General features: G+C 42.2%; 6 protein-coding genes across 6 annotated transcripts; 3 read left to right on the forward strand and 3 right to left on the reverse strand.

Annotated features, from left to right (window-relative positions):
• Positions 1 to 693: 693 nt before the first annotated feature.
• Positions 694 to 1233, reverse strand: EAF02_001926 (uncharacterized protein; the record flags this gene model as incomplete). Its single annotated transcript, XM_038897974.1, has 1 exon — positions 694 to 1233. One exon carries the CDS (start codon positions 1231 to 1233, stop codon positions 694 to 696), a length of 540 nt encoding a protein of 179 aa, XP_038761666.1.
• A 1246-nt stretch (positions 1234 to 2479) lies between these two features.
• EAF02_001927 (uncharacterized protein) lies at positions 2480 to 4587 on the forward strand (the record flags this gene model as incomplete). Its single annotated transcript, XM_038897975.1, has 4 exons — positions 2480 to 2575; positions 2785 to 3440; positions 3561 to 3906; positions 4033 to 4587. 4 exons carry the CDS (start codon positions 2480 to 2482, stop codon positions 4585 to 4587), a joined length of 1653 nt encoding a protein of 550 aa, XP_038761667.1.
• Positions 4588 to 5638: 1051 nt separating this feature from the next.
• Positions 5639 to 7994, reverse strand: EAF02_001928 (uncharacterized protein; the record flags this gene model as incomplete). Its single annotated transcript, XM_038897976.1, has 5 exons — positions 5639 to 6182; positions 6233 to 6514; positions 6566 to 6672; positions 6724 to 6830; positions 6931 to 7994. 5 exons carry the CDS (start codon positions 7992 to 7994, stop codon positions 5802 to 5804), a joined length of 1941 nt encoding a protein of 646 aa, XP_038761668.1. The 3' UTR covers positions 5639 to 5801.
• A 6136-nt stretch (positions 7995 to 14130) lies between these two features.
• On the forward strand, positions 14131 to 16346 carry EAF02_001929 (uncharacterized protein; the record flags this gene model as incomplete). The annotated part of the gene is made up of 4 exons (XM_038897977.1): positions 14131 to 14229; positions 14281 to 14545; positions 14596 to 15551; positions 15600 to 16346. The coding sequence occupies 4 exons, from the start codon at positions 14131 to 14133 to the stop codon at positions 16344 to 16346; spliced, it is 2067 nt and encodes a 688-aa protein (XP_038761669.1).
• A 581-nt stretch (positions 16347 to 16927) lies between these two features.
• On the reverse strand, positions 16928 to 17751 carry EAF02_001930 (uncharacterized protein; the record flags this gene model as incomplete). Its single annotated transcript, XM_038897978.1, has 2 exons — positions 16928 to 17414; positions 17489 to 17751. 2 exons carry the CDS (start codon positions 17749 to 17751, stop codon positions 16928 to 16930), a joined length of 750 nt encoding a protein of 249 aa, XP_038761670.1.
• Positions 17752 to 20918: 3167 nt separating this feature from the next.
• Positions 20919 to 23450, forward strand: EAF02_001931 (uncharacterized protein; the record flags this gene model as incomplete). Its single annotated transcript, XM_038897979.1, has 1 exon — positions 20919 to 23450. One exon carries the CDS (start codon positions 20919 to 20921, stop codon positions 23448 to 23450), a length of 2532 nt encoding a protein of 843 aa, XP_038761671.1.
• Between the last annotated feature and the right edge of the window lie 1378 nt (positions 23451 to 24828).

The raw sequence follows: 24828 nt of genomic DNA on the forward strand, positions 1-24828 counted from the left end.
AAAGATTAAATTCAATAATGTACGTATCAAATATTTATATAGGGATTTATACTGACATTTTTTTCGTACATAGGTATTAACTTTGCCACCACAGGGATAGAGAAAATAGCGGAATTGTTGGTCTAGTATGTGTTCTGTTTACATGGTCTGTTTGATACTATATTTTCGATTGTGGATCGTAGTTTATTGTAGAGGTATGGAATCGCTTCTTATGTATTTTACAAATTAGGAATCATAAGTCTATATCTCACTATCCGGAGTTGACGGGTAAACAGAGAATGCCAACACAGAGATGGAACGGTATCTACAAGCTTACGTCAATTATCAGCAGGACGACTATGGATCTTGATAAGCTCTTGGGCTTGCTTTTAAGTATTTTGGTAATTAAACATAGTATCTGTTGGTATTATCTTGGTGGTGATAATGAAGTCTTCATAATAGGCTTAATTGATAATATTATATTGAGTATATGTATTCTAATTTAGAAGCTATAAGAATTGTTATAATATTGGCAATTTAGAAAAGTGCTATGTATATGTATTCCTTTTGTAAATAATCATTAGATGATTATTTATTTTAGGGAAAAGTAATAGATTCGGTTTGTCGAGAATATACCGGTATGTTGAAATCAATCCTTAAATAATGTTAGAATGTTAACACCATTTTTTTCTTGAAAAACTTACGTGTAGCGATTTAATTTTTCCACAACAAAACAATTGCTAATAGCCCGAGGACCAATGGAAGACCTGCCAATACAATGTACATGCTTTGAATATGTTTCTTGAGCTTTTGGACTTGGATATCTGAGGCCTGGGCTTGAAGTCCATATTTCTCCTCCTTGCAATCACGTAGTTGATTCTTTAGTTCCTTATTGCGGGCAACTTTATGAATGAGTTTTTCCTCCAGTGTAGCAACTTTTGTGTTAGTTGTAGTGAGTTCTTGACGAGCTTGGATGGTCTCTTGACGAGCTTGATCTATTTCTTGACGAGCTTGGATGGTCTCTTGACGAGCTTGATCTATTTCTTGACGATGCTCTCCAGTAAGTTTTTGTCGAAGTTGAACTATTTCTTGACGATGCTCTACAGTCACTTCTCTAACGTTGACCATATCGTCGCTATCAGATTGATATTCCTGATTCGGATCAAAGATATCAAAGATCTCTAGGATTCGGATCGGATCAAAGATCTCTAGGATTCGATTCGAATTCGATAACTTGGAAGTGTTAGTAGGCATGGTTTTGTAATAAGTCAAATCAAATACAAAATAACAAGGACGTTTTGATAGAATGAATTTGAGATTGTTTTTTTGAATTTGTTCAACCATGGTTATCATTGTTGGTTATATAAGACATACCTAACAGTAGTAAGAATAATGAAAACTTAGCGCTCGAGAAGTATGGTTTTCAAAAAAGTGGTCACCTGACAATGACAACTTTCTTTCTGATTTTATAGGAACAATTTTCGACTAGTTTAAACTATTCAGGTTTGTAAGTGAATTGTTTTGATAAGATGAGCTGTATTAGTTTACGCTAATTTCAAACTTAGATCAAGAAATCATACAATTTCTATCTAAATCAACCACTCACAACTGAATTTTTCTAAGGAACCGTACTATACTGTATTACAAGTCACAATAACCTTAGATGAAAACGGAAAGAGTTCAATACAGTACAAATGCCTACTATAGATATAGGGGGGCTATCTACATACGACCGTGTAAATCTACATCATGATAAGGAATTCGCTATCAATTTTTGTAGTTCCCTTAGGTAGAGTAAATTCTCCCAATAAGAAAAGACAGCATACGGAGAGACTCGAACCCGCTTTTGTCTTTTCATTCGTGATAATCTTGGCTCCCGCTTTATCACTATCCTCTCTTCCACTGCCGGCAATGATGTAATCCTATTTTTCTTCGATAATATAGGCGGTGGCGCTTCGTCATCGTCGCTATCGTGAACTTCAACAGGTACGTCGTACGCCTGATGCTCCTGGAAGAAATCTCGGTCGTGTTATGGATTGCGGTATATGGATATGTGATCCCAGAGATATTAACAAGTTGATGCCAATCGGCGCAGTTGGAGAGATTGCCTCTGTATGAACAAGGATGTTCACTTCAAAGGATTCACTTCAATACAATGGCTACTGCATAAAAGGGATTAAGCGAAAGCGAAAGAGACTAGCTCTTTCAATAGTGCCTATATAAGGCCTACTACTTTCGTACATAGCTAGCTCTTTAGATTGAATACAAATAGACATTTAGGGGCCTACTGATAGTGGGAACCACATCTTCCGCATCTCATCTCAAAGCAACAGCCTCACTTGCCACCGGATATTTAAATGATCCAGAACAGTCCGCCAGAGCATTTATCGAAGCTCCAGCTTGGGCTCAGACAGATGACGCATCTGCCCCTCGAAAATTTTATCGTTCTGGAGACCTGGCACGCTATATTGGTGATGGTTCTATATGGTTCATTGGCAGAATGGACTCTCAAATTAAGCTTCGTGGACAACGCATTGAGCTCGTAGAGATCGAACTGCAGCTCATCAAAGCTCTTCCCCAGGACACCTACTCTGTGGTATAGATGGTCCATCCCGCCAATGGAACAGCACAACCACTCTTGATTGCCTTCATCAGCATTGGGCGACAATCTGAAAGACCTCAGAAGACTACCATCAACTTGTCTTCAAATAAACGCCTCAGCGCCATCGTTCCTGAAATCACTAAGAAGCTCAGCTCAGGCTCCCTCGTTATATGATGGCCACCGCATGGCTGTTTTTGGAATAGATGCCTTTCAATGGTAATGGAAAGACTGATCGCAAACGCCTGAATGCAAGGGCATCGGAATTCTCCATGCAATTATTCTCGAAGTATGGTTCAATGCCTGTGGATCATCAGCCGCCCACAACCCCGACAGAAAAAGAAATGCAGAGAATTTGGAGTCAGGTGCTTAAGTTGAAGAGAAGTTGTATTGGAATTAATGACAAACTTTTCCGTCTTGGTGGAGACTCAATCACGGCTATGCGGTTGGTGGCTATGTTCCGCGACAATGGTTTCAGAATCTCTGTGGACGAGATTTTTAAGCACCCGACAATCTGTGAGCTTTCAGCGGTTGCAAGAAACATAGCGCCAGAGGCTGCTCAGGAGACCAGATTGCCTTTATCTTTACTACCAAATCACTTTCTCGTCGACGAAATTCGACGAGAGGCAGCTGAGGAGTGTGGTGTTCTCTTGGATAGCGTCGAAAATATTTACCCTTGTACTCCTTTTCAGGAAAGCTTGATGACACTTTCCATCAAACAGAAAGGAGCTTATATGGTTCAGCTTACTTATCGAATTCCAGAGTCAGTCGATCTTGGGCAGCTCGAGATGGCATGGCGAAATCTGCATGCGCATCACGACATTCTCCGGACCCGGATTATTCAGATATTAGTTGATTCGATGTAAGTTGTTGTCAAAAGCAATATTTCATGGACCACCTTCACGGACGGGAAAGTTCAGCTTGCTGAGTATCTCACACAGGATGCATTGGATGGGATGGAGTATGGTCAACCTCTGAGCAGATTTGCTCTCATACACAACAACGCCAATTCCATATGCCTAGTATGGACGATATCTCATGCCTTGTATGACGGCATCATATTGCCATTGATGTTCGAGAATTTGGAGGAGTATTATATAGGGCAAGTTCCAACGCGGACCGCACAATTCCAACGTTTCATCAAAAGTATGTTAGACGTGGACCACGAGAGGGCCGAAGTCTATTGGGTATCGCAGTTACTGGTTGCTTCTGCGAAAGAATTCTGCAAAAGGCCAACTCCTGATTACGCACCCATATCCCATCACAAGCTCAAGAAATCCATCATCTTTACAAAGGAAAACGGTCTTAGAGTCACGAAGGCGATCATAGTTCGTACAGCCTGGGCCTTAATATTGGGCCATTATTCGAATACCAGAGATATAATTTTCGGCATAGCAAACAGCGGGCGAAGTGCTTCAGCTTCTGAAGTAGCGTATATAGATGGACCAACCTAGGCAACTGTACCTGTGCGGATGAAACACGAGGATCATGATTTTTTGATCGACTATCTCGGGAGAGCTCAACAGCAATCTGCCCAGATGACCACGTATGAGCATTACGGTCTTCGAAGAATTCGAGAGTGTTGCGGGGAGGCAAAAACTGCTTTGGAATTCCAAACTTTCTTGATTGTTGATGGGAAGCCAGATAGACGTTTCATGCAGAGTCGTATTGGGCTTGAGTATTGTCCTAGTGACCAGATAGACTTTTATTCTTATCCTGTAAATGTTGAAATCTTTCTGCAGGACAGTGGTGCCGATGTGGAGATCCATTTCGATGGTACTATGATTGCGCCCTGGCAAATCACTCGGATTGTCAGTCAGCTCGAGTTCGTCATTCAGCAATTGTGCCGAGCGGATGTAACCAGTAGAATTCGGGATATCGAGTATGTCAGCGCGGCGGATTTTAAAGAGCTTTACAAATGGAATTCAGAGGTCGGACCAGCTATTATGGAGACATTGCATGGCCTGGTCGATGAAGCTGCTCAGCGAAACCCTCAGGGCAGGCTATAGCTTCTTCTGCTGGATGCAGACTAGAGGGCGCACTCTCCTGTAATGAGACCAAGAAAGCGAGAAATTCAGAGCTTAGGATTCACAGATTTTGGCTATCGAACCCCTCCAGCTTGCGTCATCCTCTTCTCCTCTTCTCACTTTTGGCCTAGATTTTACAAAGCAACTTGCTGTATGTACCATGGTTTACCCCTCTATGCCCCTTTCACTCCACTGGAGGTCGATATTCACCTAATATATCAAATCATGATACCCTTCTCTGCCCCAACGTAACAAGGAGATCCTTGGAGAAGGACATCCTGGATATGTGATTATATAAACATAAACTTTGCAATCAGCATGGATAGTAACTAGCTACAGAAAGAATAGCAAACAATTATTAAACGAGAATGCGCTCAGCAACGCCCAATCGAAAGATTTAGCCATCGATTGTGAGCAGAACATGGAAAGGAAGTGAGATCACTTCAGCGCCTTACATGATACTTTGCTGTCTCTGAATAGCATTCTCGCCAATACATAGTAGCACTGTCATTGTTATCCTTCACCGTTATAATATATACGCTTGATATCTTCAAGAAGATATTCACTTATTTTGCCTTGTAGTAGGAGTTGTTCCGCTTCGTGCACCAACCCTTTCATTATAACATCGCACCTATTCAATTTCCCCCAGCAAGGGAACACCCCTTTGGTCAAAAGACTGGCATTTCTAGGTCGAGTTTGAGGGTGGTTAGAAGATTCTCATCTTTCTTAAATACTACACACGTTAAACTTTCTCCGTAACTTATACAACCCAAGTACCAATCAATTCAGCACTAGTTAAGGAATTCACTCTTGAGCTTTATATAGCACTTACTCGTCATGTACATACAGCTAACTATGCATTTCTGCGATGTGCAACAAACCCTTATAAGCGAGAAGATAAAAGTGATCACAAGAGGAGGGCCATCTTATGGCGAACCTTTTTATAGTAGAGCCAAGTTAAGATGGCTTTGTGCTTCATTTGATACCACACGATGCATTTCGTATATTCACACAAATTTGGGGACCTCACACGAACAGTAAAGCTTATCATTCATCAACTGTATTTTAAGCAATCACAAGCTATGCTATGCTATGCATGTATTGATTGTTCGCATCATCATCAGAAACTCGCAGCACAGGATATCCGCTTTTCTGCATGCTCAAACACATTCTCCTTGCCACATTTCGCTTTTTTTTTACTCTTTCAAATCCTTCTCTACTTGATCCCTACAAATGGGATGATAGAAATCCTTGTTCTTCTCAAAGGTTTCAACGGCCAGCTTCCTATCAACAACGACCAATTTCCTGTAAAGTGTTCTAACGAACTTCATTCTACCGACCTTACCCAACAACTCTGCAGTAGGTTGATATACTGATTCATCCTTTGCAGCTAAGCCAACGCCGAAATAGCGGGAGCTAAGTTCGACGTTTTTGGTGTTCACAAGATCATAAGCTTTACCCATTGCTTGACTTTGAGCTGGGGTGAGAGGAGTGGTGACGAGTTGGACTTGTTGAAGGAAGACAACTACTTGGTTTGCGGCCCAACCTTCAATGTCGGATGGGGAGGGTGTGAAATCCTAAAAGGAATTAGTTCATGTGTAGTGATGTAGTTTAACACATTATTTACCTTTGACTCCCATTTCTTCGCTAGAGCATAGCATTTATCGACCAAGCTTGTGTCAAAATCTGGCTTTGAGGGAAGACCTGGCTTGTAGAACCAAGAATCCCAATCAACTGACTCGAGAGCTTTAGAAGTAGCTGAATCAGAAGCAAAGAAATCAAGAAGCGTGGCCTTGAAATCATAAGAGTCGAGAGACTTTTTCTTCCAAGTGGTGAAATAATGTGGGATGAATTTATCCCATGATGGTTTACCTACAAGTCTCTCAAGATAGTAGAGGAAATGGAAACCCTGAATACGTTAGAATTTTAGCCCTAAATTTAAACCATCGGAACTACCTACCTTCTCATATGGAACACTGCTGAAGGCATCATCTGGGTCCTTACCCTTCAGATCAACGACCAATTTGGTGAATTCATGATCTTCGCCATAGAGCTTGACAGAATCCTCTGTATTTAGATATTAGCTTTCGAAATTTTGCATCCAAAAGTATGACTTACCAAGAGCTTTCCATCCAATAATGGAAGAAAAGTCTCTATATGCTTCACCATGCACAGCAGCAATAATTCTTCTTTCTAAATAGACTGTCCATCCCTCGTTCAACCAGCTATATAAATGTTAGTTGAATAATCTCCATCTGCAAGAAATCCTCCATTTTCGTAAAAATGAGAGCAAGCAAAGCAATCTGTGAAATTCTCAAAACCTACAAATGTTCCCAACTAGCATTGGAGACCAAGTTACCACTCCAACTATGAGCCAACTCATGAGCAATCACATCAACATTCTCTCTATCTCCACTAATGATAGTAGGAGTAGCAAAAGTAAATACTGGATTCTCCATGCCACCATAAGGGAAACTTGGTGGTAAGACCAAAACATTGTATTGGGTCCATTCGTAGGGGTAGACAATTTTCTCTATAGTCTCAATAAACTTCTCGGTATCTTTCTCGAGTTCCCACTTAGCACCGATGAGCTCTTCTGGACCAGTGGAAACGAGGGAACGTGGGCCGATAGATGCAGTAGCAATATCACCTGATGCGAGAGCAAAGAGATAAGATGGCATAGGGATTTCCTGGTAAAAGGAATAGAGAAGGGTTCCGGATTCGCCATTTTCGCCATGAACAAATGAAGTTGCACCACGGGGCAAGCCACTGGCAAGAACGGGAAGAGGAGAGCGAATTCGGAAATCATATGTGCTCTTTACATCAGGAGTGTCTTGACATGGGAAGATCGAGCGGTTATGAATGGCTTGGCATTGAGAGAACATGTATGGGAACTTTTTGTTCGAGGTCTGAGCGGGAGTGAGCCATTGGAGAGCTGTGCATTTATCGGTAGTTGATAGCGTAATGGCGAGTGCAATGATAGTACCCTTTGCTGCTCCGCCTGGGATCTTCACAGAAAGAGGACTGCCGAATGGTTCAATGCGTTTTTCGAGAGTCCATTCACCAGTCTTATTCTCGTCAACGGCAACATTTTGCACATCAACGAAACTAGTATCAAGGATTATCTCTTCAGATTCCTTATCCGTGATGGATTCAAGCTGTAGTGTAACTGTGCCATGAACTCGCTGTTTCGTGAAATCAATCGCTAAATCGGCGATTGTATGCTTCGTTCTCCAATTGTTGTAATTCGACAAGGTGTTTGGATCACGTGGCATGTTGATGGTAGAAACTGAGGCCATCGTACGAACTGTCACCATGGTTTGACGGGCTGATACTATTCGAGGTGCAGATGTGATGATACCGCGTCCGATAGAGAGCAAAGTATTCATATATCGAGAACCCCTATTGGATGGAATGAGGTATTTCAATTGCCGGACCAAACTTGAGCTTACTGGCGTTGGTCGGTGAAGGTCAAAGATTTCTTTCTGGGTTTGTGTTGAATGTATTTTGGTTGGAAGGTGGGAGGGGTAATCACGAATGTCGGGCCTAAGGCCTCAAACGTAAGAATGACCTCGGGATCTACACCATCACATGATATGCCGTGGCTTCCTATTATGGCTAGCACCTTCCGATAATACCGTTTGTTTTCTTCCCTGTCTCCTGAACTCCGAAAAGGCACAAATCTTTTTCGTTCACATCACATTAGCCGGTACACGCAGAGTTTGACCAACCGAGAGGTGCGTAGATCTAGGAACAGATCTAGAAGGATTTGGAAACCGGCCTGAAGGATCTATCTGTCAGATTCAAATTAAAATCGAACTTTAATCTCCATTTGCCGTGTTTCATGGCTTTCAATTGTTGTAGAGAGGAGGATTTGGGGGTTTTCACGATGTTTCCACATGGTGAATGAGTACGGAGGAGGTACCAAGGTATAGTGTTGTATGTGTCATACTCCAAACCCCCGAATACGAAAGAAATTCACGAAAAGTCTCATCCAGAATAGATCGCAGAAATAGCATCGGCTATATGTACAATTATCACGTTACAAAGGAGCTTTATCAGGAAGAAACACGGTCTGGAAGCTCTCTATTGCAGGCTGCAAGCTGCGGCTGGTCGCATCGCAGCGATCTGTGGTTCATTCCAATTATCCAAATAGCCACAGGATGTGGTAACTACGTACGGCAAAAGGTGCCAGAATTAGCGAGGTGCTTGAATCAAATTATCCCATCAAGCTTCCCATCCCCGGCCGGGTCGAGAACTTTGTACCTTCCTCACTCATATCCAGATCCGGGCCCCCCCCCGCCTAATCTCAGAGATATGAACTACAATCAAATCTATTTGAAATACTTGATAGCGATAAAACAGGCTTGGGGGAGAACAATAGTGGAAACTGATGTGTAGTTTGAGTTCTGGAATGGTGGAGGGAGCGAGCATCTTCAAAAATCCAAGGCAAGGTATAGACATGATAAGGACGAACAGGACTGAAACTTGGGATTCTCGTGGGTGGATCCTGGTGGCAGCTCAATTGCCACATGTATTGCTGGATTATAGTTTGATGTGACGATACATCAATGGACCTGGGGTATATTAGATATGTGAATAATGATAAAAATGGATAGTTGCAGTTATGTTATAGGGGACCACGAGGATAATAGTTTGAAGGGGGGACTTATGGAGCTCTCCCAGGGGTCTAGGAAGAATTTCCACAGAACCCAAACAATTTTGATAATATATCCAATTATGAATTATTATCTTCGAAAATTGTGTCAACGATTTGAAGCATCGAATACGCTTGATAGCAGATACAAAACAGATTGATATGTAAGTACAAATGCAAAGAGGAGGGGGAACTTATGCGTACATCAAGTCATTCTTGGCATACGTATCAATCGCAGTCACCCACGAGTTTTCTAATCCAAAACCTCATTGCGCCTTCTCGCACAGATATCAATCGCAAAGTAATCAAAGTCTCCCAAATTATGCTTGATAACCATTCTCCACTTCCTCCAATACTGCCGTTCCCACTTTCACTCCACGGTACCTGAAGACTCACGCGAGCCACGTTCTCAAACATACATCGTAGTAAAACGCAGCTCAAAGAGTCCGTATTTGAAAATTTCATTCCTATTCATCCTCCCACATAGCCACAGTTCTCCACCATCCTCGTGCTTCAGAATTTACTTGGTTTACTGGCGTGGTATCGAAAAGTCGGAAGTTCCTCAGCTATTTTGTTGACGCGTTTCGAACGATAGGCTTGGCACCAATGGATATCCCTTGTTGACCCCGATTTTTCGGGGTGAGAGACTAGACTGGTTACAGCTGATCGACTTTTCCATTATGCTGGGAGGTATTTATCCTGAAGTTTCTGGGATATTTCGTTATCGGTGTTATTACTATAGGGCGAGAGGGCCAAGTCTTCAGGGTTCAACGCTGAAAGTAAGGTTTAAGCACGATATGTTGACAAAAGTTAATATTTGTCTTTTGATGAGATTCATATAGAATTTCGCTGTATTGCTCGAGCCACTTTTGTTTTCCCATGTAAAAATTCGACGCATGGAGGGGCGGGGAAAGCTTTCCTGTCTGCAAAAGGTCAAGATTGTGATATAATCATACGATTTAGACGAATCTAGATACCTATTCTCCGAATCTTTCTCAATTTGGATTGAAGAATTTTACATAGATGCATGATGTACAATTCAAAGGCCTTTTTTGTGCATGATATTCATTGTTGACACTGACAGATGTTTCGCTATCTACAAACAAAGTGTCACTGTAGAGAATCACACCACGGAGCTACGGAGAATTAATGATGAATTATTGGTAAACATTATGCGTTTCTAATTTGGTATCGTGTTGATCAGAATGAGTTGGACGTAGGAAGGACTAGACTAGAGATTCCATTTCTTGATGATGTTCCTTCCCGCAAGCAAGAATTCGTGAAAAGATACGAAAGGAGGATCTATCTCATGGCACCTTCAATATTCATTTGTATGATGGGCTATTGTCCTCGTTACAGAAGCCATGTGCTGACGGTTACGTGATAGACCAAATATAGTACTTCCATTCCGTCGTGAGAACCATTGAGACTCGATCACGATATCTAGGGTAGTATAGAGAAAGCGATGCAGTATAGATTTGGAAAGTGCTTCCCAAGGAAACACGGTTTCAGAATCATGTGAAAGATGGGATTTATTCATGGCGAATCATGAGGATGATTCAAAACAAACCTGGAAGCATCGTTCCGTCCCTCATTTAGAAATGCAAGTGGGGTTTGAATCATGAAGTTGAAGTTGAAGTCATTTGCTAGATATCAATGCGAAGCATGCATGAAATGTGGCGGTGGTCAATCATCCTATGTAGATCTGACTCGCAAATTCGTGTTTCGCGTGATCTGTAGGATTGTACCCCTTTATGCATTGGAACCGCATAAGACGAAAGATGAGATGAAGATGTGAGGTTCAAAACAAATGCAGGAAGTTAGAAAATGACTCCTGACTTAGAAAGTATCCGCATACAGAGATGTGAGGAGTGCATTGCTGCTACTGCGAAGTCGCACAACTTCGCCGTTCTTCATACCGGTTCTTGGTAGGTAATCATGAAGCCTGATATTGACAAGGGAAATGAAGAGATGGAAAGATGGAAAGATGAAAAGATGGAAAGATTAGACGAAAACACGCACCCCGAGGATTAATGAAGTTGTTGATCAAATACTTGTTGGGCATCGCATATAGGTTGTGTAATAAAATGTCACCCTTTATGGAGTCTATTTGTTGTATTATAGGCATTGAATCAAGAATAGGAAGTACCTGGTGCTGATAATATATGTACTATTGACAAGCTTTAGGGTTATAAACTATGGTATATAAGTTCTTATTGGTGACCGTTATACTGATGTACGAACTTGTGGGGAAAACCTGGTCGACGACGTTTAGAAAATATTAACTTTTCGTTTAATGTTTCGTTACTCATTCCGGACGGCTTCTTAGATTGATGTGATACCCCTTTTATGATTCTTATCAAATTTTTGAATCAATCAACTAATTGCCTAAACTTTGATTGACCTCAGAATGACGTTCAATCACACAATTCCCGCGTGGGGTTTCGGAAGGGAAATAAAGTAAATATTTAAGCATCGAGATTTTCCCAATTCTCCACATTTGCACTTTCCAGCTCACACTCAAGCTTTCACAATCCTGACCACTTCTCGTGGCAGAGAGCTCCAAAGCTAGAGGTATACATCTATCCAACGGGATATTTGCAAAACACTTCTAAGGAGAATTATCCTAGAATAGCAAGTTATCCGGATGAGCAACAAGGTAATGACTTCCATTTGTAAGGACATCTAGGTCATCATGACCAATACGGAAATGATATGAAGAGTTTGAACAATTCCTAGTCAATCATGATTGGCCCATATACCGGACTGGTGCCGAAAAGATTTAGATTCTTGTATCAAGGAGGTTTGAGAGTTTCTTCTCCACAAATTTTGTAGTCTAGAGGTTGCGACTGCACAGACAAGTGCGGAATGAATTTCTGAATAGAGACATTTGTCTACCCTACTGTGAAGTCTTCACCGGCTCTTCAAACTTATCAACACACACGAACGGATGCACTCTTAGATGCAATTAGATTATTTTCGGTGAGATCATCGAGATGACGGAGATTAGGAACGTTAATCCAAATTTCTTGTAAATCTCTTAAGTCTGTGAGACAGTTGGGGTAGCTTGAAATTTATGATGATTGAGAACATAGCAAACAAGTCAAGATGATATGATATGACAGGCGAGTCATAAGGATAAGACTAACTTTCATATAGTCTATTAAGTTTGTGATTAAGTGGCGGAAGCAACTAAAAACTGAGTTTTCTTATGACAGAAACTTCCTTCTGGAAACAAACTTAGTCTCAAGAACTTGAATAATGAAGCTTTTGACGAGAATGCATTATCAAAAATCAGCGTTAGCAAAACGAGCAAAGCAATAAGAACCTCGGTTGACATCTATGATGATAAGATAACAGAACAAACACCAGGATCCTTTCCATCTGTTCCACAATCGGATTTCCCTTTCGAAAAAACATGATATTTTGTTTTGAAGTTCTATCAGTTCGTTCCAAGATTCGATGTGGACCCGATACTTGATTATCATTATAGCGATTATGCCTGTTTTTGGAGCGTTAAGACGAATTTCTAGGGTTCAATCTCCAAACGAGATTCTCCACATCGACCCCGAAACTAGAAACGATCCACTGATTCACGGGTACTTGAACAGAATAAATCAAAGATGTTGTTCCGATTGCTAGGACTCTCAACCCTAAATCGACGTCTGTGCAAATACATCGCCAACTTGCCAAGGTAGCCCAATCTTCTGATACGAAGCTTCTTTCTCATGTGTCCCATGATGATCATCAGAACTAGCAGGATGAAAGCAATCTATCAAACTTCCCGGAACTTACACCGAGATAATCAGTATAACCTTCGATTAACTTCAGAATGACATCAAGTCATCGTGTCAACATTATGAATCTCGAACTTCCAATCCTGAATCAGCCACCCCCTCGAGTAAGCAGGTACATATGTACCACATGATTCACCACTGATCATCATCGCGAAGCTCTTGAATCTTCATGTCTTACGGCTCCCTTATTTTTGAACCTCCTCCCTTTTCTCCTACCTAGCTACCTAGCTAGTATAAGAACCTATGAATTCTTCTTACACACCAGTAGATAGCCCTGGGCATAATCCTACATTCCTTGCAATTATCATGCAGTCAACGACTTTTCTTGCCTATTTTTTCCTAGCTTCCATGTGTATTCCTAGTTTTCCATGCAGTTACATGGCTGTCATAAATGTGCACGGGGCAGCACGGACCCTTGGTTGATTCCGTCGAGGTAAGCGAACTACTATCCTGTCAAAAGCTCCAAGCGGTTTCATTTCATCAACGACCCTTGTTTTGTCACCAGCACCCTCAAACACTTGCCAAAATCACAATTTCGCCTCTCTGCACTAGCCATTCTGCACAGTGCCTTGGTACAGTACCATTGAGTGAAAGAGGCAAATAGGCAATTCCGAAGTTTAAACTCATCTTCCTCCGTGCTTTATCCGGCATCATATGCACTTTCCCACATGGCTTGGTGCTTACTAGCCCCTTCTTGTCATTGTGCCTGTCTCAGACGCTAAAACAGTCGATTTTCACTCTATAGTAAGAGAAGAAAAGAAAGGGCACTAACGGGCCCTGCTGCACACTACCTTATAGACTGGGGATAATATATTAGGAATATTACATATCCCCACTTGAACCCTCGCTGGGTCGGTCCAAGTGTCTGGCACTCCTTGAGTATATGTTAATCCTGTCTTTTCCGTCTCTTAGAGTCTTCAAGTGGATCGAGTCCATTTATATGTTTCTTTCTCCGCTATATTAATATATATGCCACATTCCTTCTTACACAATCGAGCATAGAACTTTCTTTCCTACACCCATTGAATCGGAAAATCGAGCCAGGAGCTTCGAAACGGATCAATTCCTAATATGGCTCATGTTTCCGAATACTTGGTCGATGCTACGAGCAGTGTCGGCTTAAATAACTTAATAGCTCGCGAGATGGGGGTATCTTCACCTCAAGACATTGTATGTACTTCTTTTCGTGGCCAAGCTGGTTCTTGCTCACATTATATTTAGCCTTCGGATTCCCCAGTTATGGAAGAGAAAGAAAAACATATTTGGCGAATGCACCAACCTAGTGAAGCACCACGAAAATACAGTATATTTCCTAAAGATAAGCTATCGATTGGCTCAGATCGACAAAGTCCAGAACCCTCATTATCATTGGCGATAGGAGAGAAGCACAACGTTCAAAAGCCCAAAGAACTGAACAAACGAAGAAAACCAAGTGTCACCGAATTAGGACCAATGACTACTGTATATGAGGTTTCGATGGATTCTCGTAAGTACCTTGAACATCTTATAAGTACGCTTGAAAATAACGTTGAATAGCTACCATTCCAGGACGACCTCCTCTACACGAAAGATCTTTCAGTGCACCAGGTGGTAAATGGAGACAGCATACATATGGCGAATCTTTAGTTGCATGTATTGAGGGACCAATTCTAGATGAGAACGCAGAGATTGAAAACGAAATTAATGAACTCAACGTTTTGAAAAGACAACGATCAAATTCCAACTGCCGTTCGAAATCACCCAAACCATTTTCACCAAAATCTTTGGCTCCTCTATATATCCCATCCAGAGATGCTCCAATGCCACCAAGAATTCGTACTCAGTCTTCACCAAGTACACTTAGATCACCAGTGCCACCACAAGTGCCACCAAAGTCTGCTAGAATGATGGAGCAATCTCCATATCATAGATCTTCTCCTTTTACCCCTTCATCATCTGTTAGTGCTTCTACAGCAGCAACCACTCCAAGTTCTCCACAAGAAGGACGTTCTTCTCCAAAACCTTGGATGAATTTACTCTCCGGACGATCATCTCCGAAACCGGTCAAAGACGCCTCATCCATCATGCAGCAGAGCGCAAATTCCAGCTCAGTCACTCTTCCACTTCCAACCCCTCGACGAACCTCCCCCGGTCATTTCCGCAATCAATCAGAGAACTTCGTCCAACAGCCACGAGCCGGAACTCTGACTCACGATGTACCTCATCGACGCGGAGGATCTGAATCTAGTCCCTCAATAATGGATCGAGGAAGACCTAAGAAGCGAAGTGATGGATCACCCATCAAAGCATTGGCCCCCAAGCTCTTGCATTCAAAACGAACTCCTACTTCCGAGGAGCAAATGGCTTTCGAACATTTACCCCAGGGTGTCAAAGCTGCTCAAGCAAGTTCGAAATTGACTAAAACGGAAATGGAGACACTTAGATGTCAGGCTATTGGCCAAGTTTGTCGCTTTGAGGTTCTCAATTCAAAAGATGTGGATACTCTTTCAAGAGTATGTTTTTTCTCTCTCCTTTTTCCAACATTTTACTAACCAACCCAGGAACTTCGCGCTCTAGACGAACGCTGTCTCTACCTCCGCAAAACCCACCGTTCCCTCCGTGCCGGTCGTCGCAATCTCCACGATCGCATTTGTACCTATCTCCGCTCACCCCGCACCGCTAAATTCTCCCACGATGCCATTCTCAAACAAGAAGAAGCACTATCGGAACTCGATTCATCAATCGATGACTGGGTATCCAAGCTCGATCAAGCTGAGAATAGACGCACACGAGTGCGTCAAAAGTTATTGGAACATGTTGCCGCTGCTGTCTTTATGCCCGTTACTGCTCCTTCAGTTAAGAAAGATTATAATAGTGTTAATACCATTACACCTCAACGAAGCCCTATCAAGGGAATTAGTCCTGTGCGAGAAAGTCATCGCACAGTCGACGTTATGACTCCCCAACCCCAACTTTCCGAAGCGGAACTCAGAGAGAAGAGAGAATCGAGACGCAAAGCAGTGGAATCTATTCGCATCTATGCTGACTCTGATGTTTTTGCTCTGTTGGCCGATGTGGAAGATGAGATTAATCGAATGGGTGATCCTACTTTGTCTTCCTCTTCGGATGAGTCCCATGAGAAGCAAGTAACAGCTCAACCACAAGTCCCACGAAAGGAAAAGGCTACTGAAGCTTCGCAAGCTGATTCCCATTTCTCATCTTCTGCACCTGCGGCGCCAATGTCGCCTTTCTTGCTCAGACCAATGGTTTTTACCATGCCTGCTGGAAAGCAAGGTGTTAAGGTTTAAATCTTCACCTACCTACCTGACCTATCTTTGTGCTCTTTTATTTTTGCTGGCGATTCTCCCACACTTCTTGGTGTTGCCCCTGCATTAATCTCGCGGGCGTTTTGCTTTCCGTGTAGAAACGTATAACGACTTTCACGATTCACATCGTCTGTTATGATACGGCTGTCTTTCTTTTGGGTACTCTAATTTTATTGTGTTTTTCCTTTTTGTTTATACTCGATTCTATGATACCAATTTTATTTAATTCTTAAAAGGGGAATGTTGGCTTGGGGGAGATGTTATACTATACTGTCTATCATTTGGATTTCCTTTGTATTATGGGATGGATGGATGGAAAGATAGAATGTGTTAGGACTTTCCTATTGGGAGAATTTGGGGTTGAATGGATGGGAATTGAAAGGAACATATGGAGCTACAGAGACTAGGTAGCTATCAAAAAAGATTTGAAGATAGGTAGGTATTCATAAGGTCTCGAAATGAGATAAAATGAGAGTAAATGAATTCCTCTTCAATACTATATTAAAACTGCTCTATTACCAAATGAAAATCGTGAGAATCATGTCAAAACCTCTTCCTCTTTTCTACCATCCTCCCATCCTCCTCAATCCAATATTACTCAAAGTTCTCCCCTCTATAACTCCACTCCCTTCTAATTTTTCCCCATTCCCCAACATCAACTCTGTAATCACCTTTCCCATCTCCCTAGTCGGCGTAATTAGATTCTTACCCACAGCCCTTACCACTGGAGTAAATCCTATGTCTACCAGCTTCAAGAAACCCGTTCTCTGCGGCACAAATTCCTTGACCTCTTCATGTTGAGAAGAATCCACTGCGGCTGGTCTCACATTGTATACTTTGAGATTCTCACAACCTTTTTCCGCAGGAAGAGCAAGTAATTCGGCTTCAGTTTCACCTTTTACGACTCCGAACATGGGAGTTAGCATACCAGGAGATGTGGTTGCGCCTTCACCAGATATGTAAAGGAATTTGAAGGGTTTGGGCGAGGAGAGGGAGGGAAAAGCTCGAGCGGCGCGGAGGGTGTAGGTTTTGGTTATTTCGATGTATTTTCTACGATTGATTCGTTAGCATTGTTCTTCAAACTGATAAACACAAATCCTCGCAGAGTACGAATGAAGACTCACTCCTTATCCATTCCCGCACTACTGATACCCAAAGCCCAAACACATCCCTCTGCTCCCTTCAATTGCTCCAAAACCGTCTCCGGATAATTCTTAAAATCAGAGTGGATGATGACAGTTGCTTTCTTGCTATTTGCATGCGTTTCAGCAAGGGGAACAGGGTTTCGAGAGAGGATTGATATTTTGGTAACTGAGGGGTGTATGAGCATCTGGTGGAGAATACCAGAACCGACGAGACCGGTTGCGCCGGTTAAAATCAAATGCATGATGCCTTTTGAAAGAGAATTTATGGTGGGAATGGTGGTGGGAGCTGTAAGAGAGGAAGATTGAGCAATTGGAGTGAGAAAGAAAATATATTGTGATATGAGGAATGTGTGAATGATATACGATTTTACTTTACAGGTAGAGACAAGAGCTGACGAGGCTACACGAGGAGGCTGTTATGCGGAATTCTTGACCCCGCTTTTGATGATCAGAAGAGAAAATGATTGGATGAACGGGGGAAACTAGTGCGAGTAATATGCAACTTGCTGACACGACCAATTATATTCCAGAATCAAATGCAACTCGCTGACCCAAATTAATTTGGTTTGATTGGAGGCTCATTGGCGGCGTGAGACTCACAATTCCTATCGTCAAAGACGAACGCCCTACGAAATGAATGGACAATGAGAGTCTCGCTCCCTGATAATCACGGAAGTCCTGTCCAAAGGGCCGCAGAAAGTTGGCAATAGTTGGCATGAAAACGTCCTTCATGTTGTTTACCCATCTCAGATTCAAGCTAACTTTTGGTGATGGAGATATGTTAGGTGAGTACGATGGTGCATTTACGTTCATTGCAGCGCCCAATCCCTTCTGCATGCTTCACCACACTCAAAACCAGCAGAAAATCGGCACGTAGACGATGGTGCGTCGGCTCAGTCAGAGAGATCTCTCTTCCAGAGCATGGAATTCGTACCCTAGGGCCGACACAATACCGTGGAAGTCAATCACATTTACATGGAGGAGATTGTGCTATCTGTTGTCCGAAACGATCCGCAGATAGATTCGGGCGTCGGGGTGAAATCTACTCGAGAGACATAACATCCTCTTCAGTATTCACACACACGGACACCATGCGAAACGATCGCAGGATTGATAACCATGATTGACTCTCTCAACTTCATCGTAACCAGGAGACTTTACTATACAAGCACGACTACTACTCCCACGAAACGATTCACAGACGACGGGGAAAGAGGAGCATGTATGGGTGTTTCTCCAAGAAATAAGAAGTATACATTCTAAACTTCTGCGAACATGGATTTGGAGCGGGACGATTTGGTGTAAGGATGAATTACCCTGATTGCCATGCATCCTCATATTTCTATACAAGAACTCACTTAGTTTATTACAAGGTAAGAAGATGTTACAACCCCCACGGGAAGTAACTCGTTTCTTCATCTGAAGAAAATGTAACCAGGTGGGTATCATTTGTCTCATTTTCCCACCACGTATATCGTCATCTCACCAGCCACCACTGGTAGGGTTTCTGGCTTTGTACCTTGACCTGTTTCTGTTATTTGGTATCCAAGAAGTCCCGGACCTGGCAAATAAGAATACAACTAAGCTCGTATGCTTTAATCTTCTAACAATCCCATTTTGATGATTATCAATACGAGCTTCTTGAAGTCTTACAAAATATTATATTTTCAATGAAGATTATCAAGCCTACCCCACGAGTCCACGACCAGGAATGAAGTAGTGGTGGGGTAGTGAGACCACCCCAACTCTAATTCACATATAGTTTCATGCATCTACAAGCCCAAGTCAGATCCTCGCGGGCATTTATAAGGCGCAAAGATCCATTTTAAAAAGATTTATCTTGGGGTGCATTGTGCTGCAGAAAGTGGAAATGAAGGGATCGGCGTCGGCGATCTGAAACTAGGAATCTAGATAGGCGTTCCTGATGGTATTATGCGGCACGGTAATCCTCACATCAATCGCTTCACAATCCTGCATCAGGAAATAAGGCCTTTGCGATGCGCATGTGGTAGCATTGCATTCTTCAATTGTTGAAATCGCAACGATATTGGTCACATTTGTTGCCTCGGAGCGGGATCAATGATTTCGCCCGTTAAATTCGCTTCCGGACCGTTTTCGATATTGTCCGAAATGTTGAGTGTTTCGCTGATACACATATCATAAAACGCAACGCACAATTATCACGTTTCTCGGTGTACGGGAAACACTTTTGAATCTGAGGGGTGCACGCCTTGGGAGATTGCAGGAATTTGGTTCATCCCCTGAAATACCACTTTACAAATTTTTCATACAGCATACATGGATATTTTGGTAATGGGCATTTCTTACGTTGATGGATGACTCGGTATCTGGTCGGTGAGACAGGTCGTCATATAAAACAAGGGAAATCTTGGTGGTGATTGGAGTGTAGTTGAGGAGGATTGTAATCACGTTTGTTTGTTTTTTAACCTTTTAAAGGTGCATCAAGTGGTGATTATTAGAGGTTTTACTTGTTGGTCAAGTGTTTAATGTCAGAGTCATCGGAAATTTGCTATCAGGGTGCTCGAGGGGATATGCTGGAATGAGAACATCGTTGGGCTTAACTTAGGTAAGAACATTAGGGAGATAGGGCACAGAAAATATAATCACAAGTATTGAATTGCTAATAGAAGAGGGGGGAATAGAATGAACATGCGGATGATGCCATGAAGATACAAACCGACCGACCTTGACAGACCCAAAATGTTATGATGTATCTAGTAACTACCTAGGTAGTTCCAAACGCAAAGAAATTGGAATCGATATGCATTAAGAAGAAACTGGCCGCGTAAGATTGTGTCAATTCTGAATATCATAAGAATAAGAAATAAAAGCTGGCTTCCGAAGCTAATTTAGGAAGGGCACTCGACGAGGAGTCTTCTTTCTTTTGAACACGATGCCTTCACTTTGTGACTGATTGTCTATATACTTAAATAGTGACACCATTTTGGGTTTCATTTTGTGATTTCAATAGGACGTGTATCTCAAGTATTGAAACTAAATCCAAATATACTCTGCCATTTTCTCGTCGTGTTGCTTAGTCAGCTAACCAAATCATGCATCGATAACGTCAATAGCTCTTGCTTGCTCCACCCACTTTCCGTTCAAGAGAATCAAATGGCAATATATCACAATCATTAGTCGTTCCGTATTGAGATATGTCAAAAGCAATATAACTCATAATACATTCCTCGCGTTTTGATTGTACTCCTAGTGCCTTCAACTGGGTTTTCATCAAAAGCAATATGTTGCATATGCTGTCGTTTGCCACTTCATCCGGCTGAGAGGACTCCAACCTCCTCCGCCCATCCTCAAAACTGAAGTCACATGTGCAACCTGAGCTCCCTTTGCATGTACTCACTTAATAAGCGATATTGATCTCGACTCCATCATGCTTCGAGGTTGCCTTGGACGGCCATTTGCGACGTTGAGCACATCTTTGGTTACACGTCATCGTAGGCACCTCTTCCCATACTCGCCAAGCACGTTGCCATGGGCAGTCTTGAGTCAGAAAGCTGGTCTACCTCATGGTACTGTTCTCTGCATCAGAAAATTGGCGCATGCTGCAGCTGCAGCGACGGAAAGTGTTCCTGATGAGACGGTCGCTGCTGTCCGGGGTATTGGACCACCCAGGACGTTGTTACCACCATCTCCTGAACAACAAATTGCTATTGACACATTATTACATACTAAAAAGAATATCATTGTTGATGCATGTGCTGGTTCTGGAAAAACGACCACAATCTTGCACCTTGCACAATCTGCACCTGACACCAGATTTTTAGTATTGGTTTACAATCGGCGCTTGATGTTAGAGACAAAACAGAGGATAGAAGATTTGGGCTTGACCAATGTGACAGTTCAAAACTACCATACACTCGGAGCTAGGTACTACACGTCAGAATGTGCTACCGATCAAGGTCTCAAGCGAGTTGTGGAGGATGACATGAGTATCTTTGAAAACATGGAACTTCCTGAATTCTCGGTCTTGATTCTGGATGAGCAGCAGGACATGACACCGATATTGAAACGATTCGTGGATAAGGTCTTACGTGACAAAGGATTTATTGGACCTGATCGACAGCCTAAAGCAGAACAATCGTTGAGAGTCGTAGTCTTGGGAGATAGACGTCAAGAAGTTTATGGATTTAACAATGCCGATTCGCGCTTCTTGTCCATGGCTGATCGTCCTGAAGTTTTTGGCTATATAAATGACCAAGAATGGATCCTGGCGGATCAGACTGCCTCAAATCGTATGACACAATCCAATGTTGACTTCATCAATCAGCAACTTCTCAAAGATTCCAGTGGAAAGCCCATGCGGGCAGTAAAATCCCATGATGCATCAGGTCGACCCTATCCTCAACCACGCTATGTTATATGCGATCCATATGATGACTTAGTGCACGAGGTACAGCGACTTCTGGAATTTCCTGGCATATCTCCAAACGATTTAATAGTCCTTTCTCCATCGGTGCGTGGTATCTCGCCTGCAATCTATCTCGCTAATGATCTTGCACTCCGAGGAATCCCCGTATTCAGATCAGACTCGGATATATCAGAAATCGCACCTGAAGTTGCTCATGGAAAAGTATTGATCTGCACTTATCATCAAGCAAAGGGAATCGAGCGGAAGGCCTCGATTGTTCTTGGATTTGATCAGGCATATCACAGCTACTTCAATAAGGTCTCCGAAGATCCCATTGCTGTCACCAATCCGCAATACGTAGCAGCTACTCGGGCACTTGAGCATCTTGTCCTTATTCATGCTCATACAAACGCACCCTTGCCCTTTGTGGACCTGGACACTGTGGATGAAACATGCGATTTAGTCATGACTCGTGATCTGGATATTCAACCCCCAGGCCCTGAAAGACAAGTGCCTATGTTCGGCGTCACTGCATTGTGTCGAAATGTTTCAGAAACTCTCATAACAGACTGTCTAAGTCGTCTCGAGTTCAAAATGCTTGCCGAACCGACTTACGGAACCTCGCCTCCGTCTTCTGAAATACAAGACATTTATGGTCTTGTTGAAGCTGTGGCAGCAATTACTGGAACAGCTATTCCTGCTATTTACCAGTGGCGCCTGAAAAAGAGGTCGGCCATACTTGCGGAACCTTTAAAACTTCTCGAGCCACCTAAGAGGCCAACGAAACGACGAAACCCGCTACGCGAGCTCCCGAGAGAATTTTATGAGAGAATCGAGCACATAAAATACGCGTATGAAACTGGAGTTATCACAACCGGTGATTTGTTATACCTATCAAACCTTGAGATGGCAGCAAAAGATAAAGATATTACCAAGCTATTGAGCATTCCATTGATGGGGTACACATGGATAACAGAGACTTATTGTAAAGATATTCATTATGTCCTAAATACGCTACCAGGCGACGCCAAAATTTCAGGACGAGGTATATTTTTCGAAAGCTTGAGGTATCGCAAATTCCCCCTTATCACCCACGGTGGTGGGCCTACAAGACCGTTGAAGAAATCAGGAGTCATAATCACTGGCGCCATGGATATATGTCGACCCAAAAAAGAGATCGCTGCAGTCTGGGAAATCAAGCATTCAGATTCCTTGTCTCCAGAGCATCTACTACAGGTTGCTTTGTACATGTTACTTCTCGGGGGAAAATCATCAGGGTTCCTCGTTTCTGCACGTACTGGTCAGACGGTGCAAGTTCTTCCCAAGACTCCGGATTCGCTTATGCAAATTCTGCAATTACTTGTGGACTCTAAATCTGGGGGCGAACAGTCGAGATTGTTAAACACATACTCGGATGAGGAGTTTTTGGAAGAATGTAGAGCGGATTTTGGGGGCTTGGTGGGAAAATGTGCATTGCCGGCTTGGTTTGCTATGAAGCCTAGTGTGTCTAGGTTTAAGAAGGGAGTGAGAAAACGGAAAGACAAAATAGATTGATTTGACGGATGGAGTGGCTAGGGCCTCGGTGATACTTGATATGGAGGTTGCAAAATGGATGGTGGTAATAATATAGATAGTAACTTTAGAAACCATAGAGAAAAGTAGAAAGAATCCAGTACAAGGTATAAACCATAATAAACGCCCTTCATCAGTTTCTTATATACTCAATGTTAAGATCAACCCTCTACGTAGATAGCTATGTATAATACCTACATGTAGTTGGATATCTACAGGAGGGCAAGTATTCAAGATCGATGAAATGAGAAGGAGTGGAGCATGTGAAAGAGACTCGATTGTGCTGCGTATGCTTGAGATGACTTGGTTATTGAATGAACTGCGCTTGCTTTTTTCTCGATGGAAGTGAAAGGAGTCTCGAGAAAGTTCATGGGAGTAATACTGGGTTAATTTGGGATGTGTATCTGGATGTTTATAATGAGTTGGTATAGAACCATGGATGGTTGATAGCCACTTGTATCTCTTTCCATGTGTCTATTCCCCTTCCCTCTTTCAACATATCATATCATAGTTCGCACGCATCATCTTGAACATTGAACAGAAATTCTAGCTGTGTCATTTCATGTAATTAAGTAAAATGTTGATGAAATGTTGGATGGAAATTGTGTAAATCGAATGGATCTAGATACTGTGGTAGACTTGATATTTAAGATATACTTGGTATTTTAAATGTTTTCAATCTTTTGGATTTTTTATGTTGTTTTATTGTCTGAAAGGGATTTGATGCTTTTGATGTTTTGGATTATTTGGACATTCGAGTTGATTCTGTCTGATGTCTCAAGTTATTTCAGCATCTCGAATGATTCCAATAGTCCACTTTGCTTCAATATCCCAAGTTATTTCATTGTTCGATGTTAAACTATTGTTTTAATTCTTATCAATTTCTCAAGGTATATGAGTTTACTAACTCATGTAAGTGTCCCAAAGTATAAGCGCATCAAATCAAATCAATGTACCAGAAAATTTCAGTATCTCAAGTGAGTTGAATGCACAAACTGAGGTCGATTGCATATTTGGACAAGATGCTACAGCTCATCCATCTCACTTTTCGTTATTCGAAACTCCATTTGGAAATTCGATTGCGTCTCTGAGTTAAATGACTCAACTCCACTCTTCATCAATAGAATGAAACTTCATTAGTCTAGCTGTCTTTTGAGCCTAGAAACTTCCTTTTGCACCTTGCCTGCTTTGTTAGAGCTAGAAGCCGACAATCCAACTTTCCATCCGGATTAAATACCTCAATATACAATCCTTCGTTCGCACCTGATGTTGATTTATCTCTTTGAAGACACCTCAGCTCACACAATTCTTCACTGTTTGAATTGGGTTGCGATCATCATTTTATCCATTTTTTCAGATT

This window comes from Botrytis sinoallii (assembly GCF_014898435.1).
Source record: "Botrytis sinoallii strain Bc 23 chromosome Unknown BSIN_003, whole genome shotgun sequence".
In the NCBI taxonomy this organism is placed as follows: domain Eukaryota; kingdom Fungi; phylum Ascomycota; class Leotiomycetes; order Helotiales; family Sclerotiniaceae; genus Botrytis; species Botrytis sinoallii.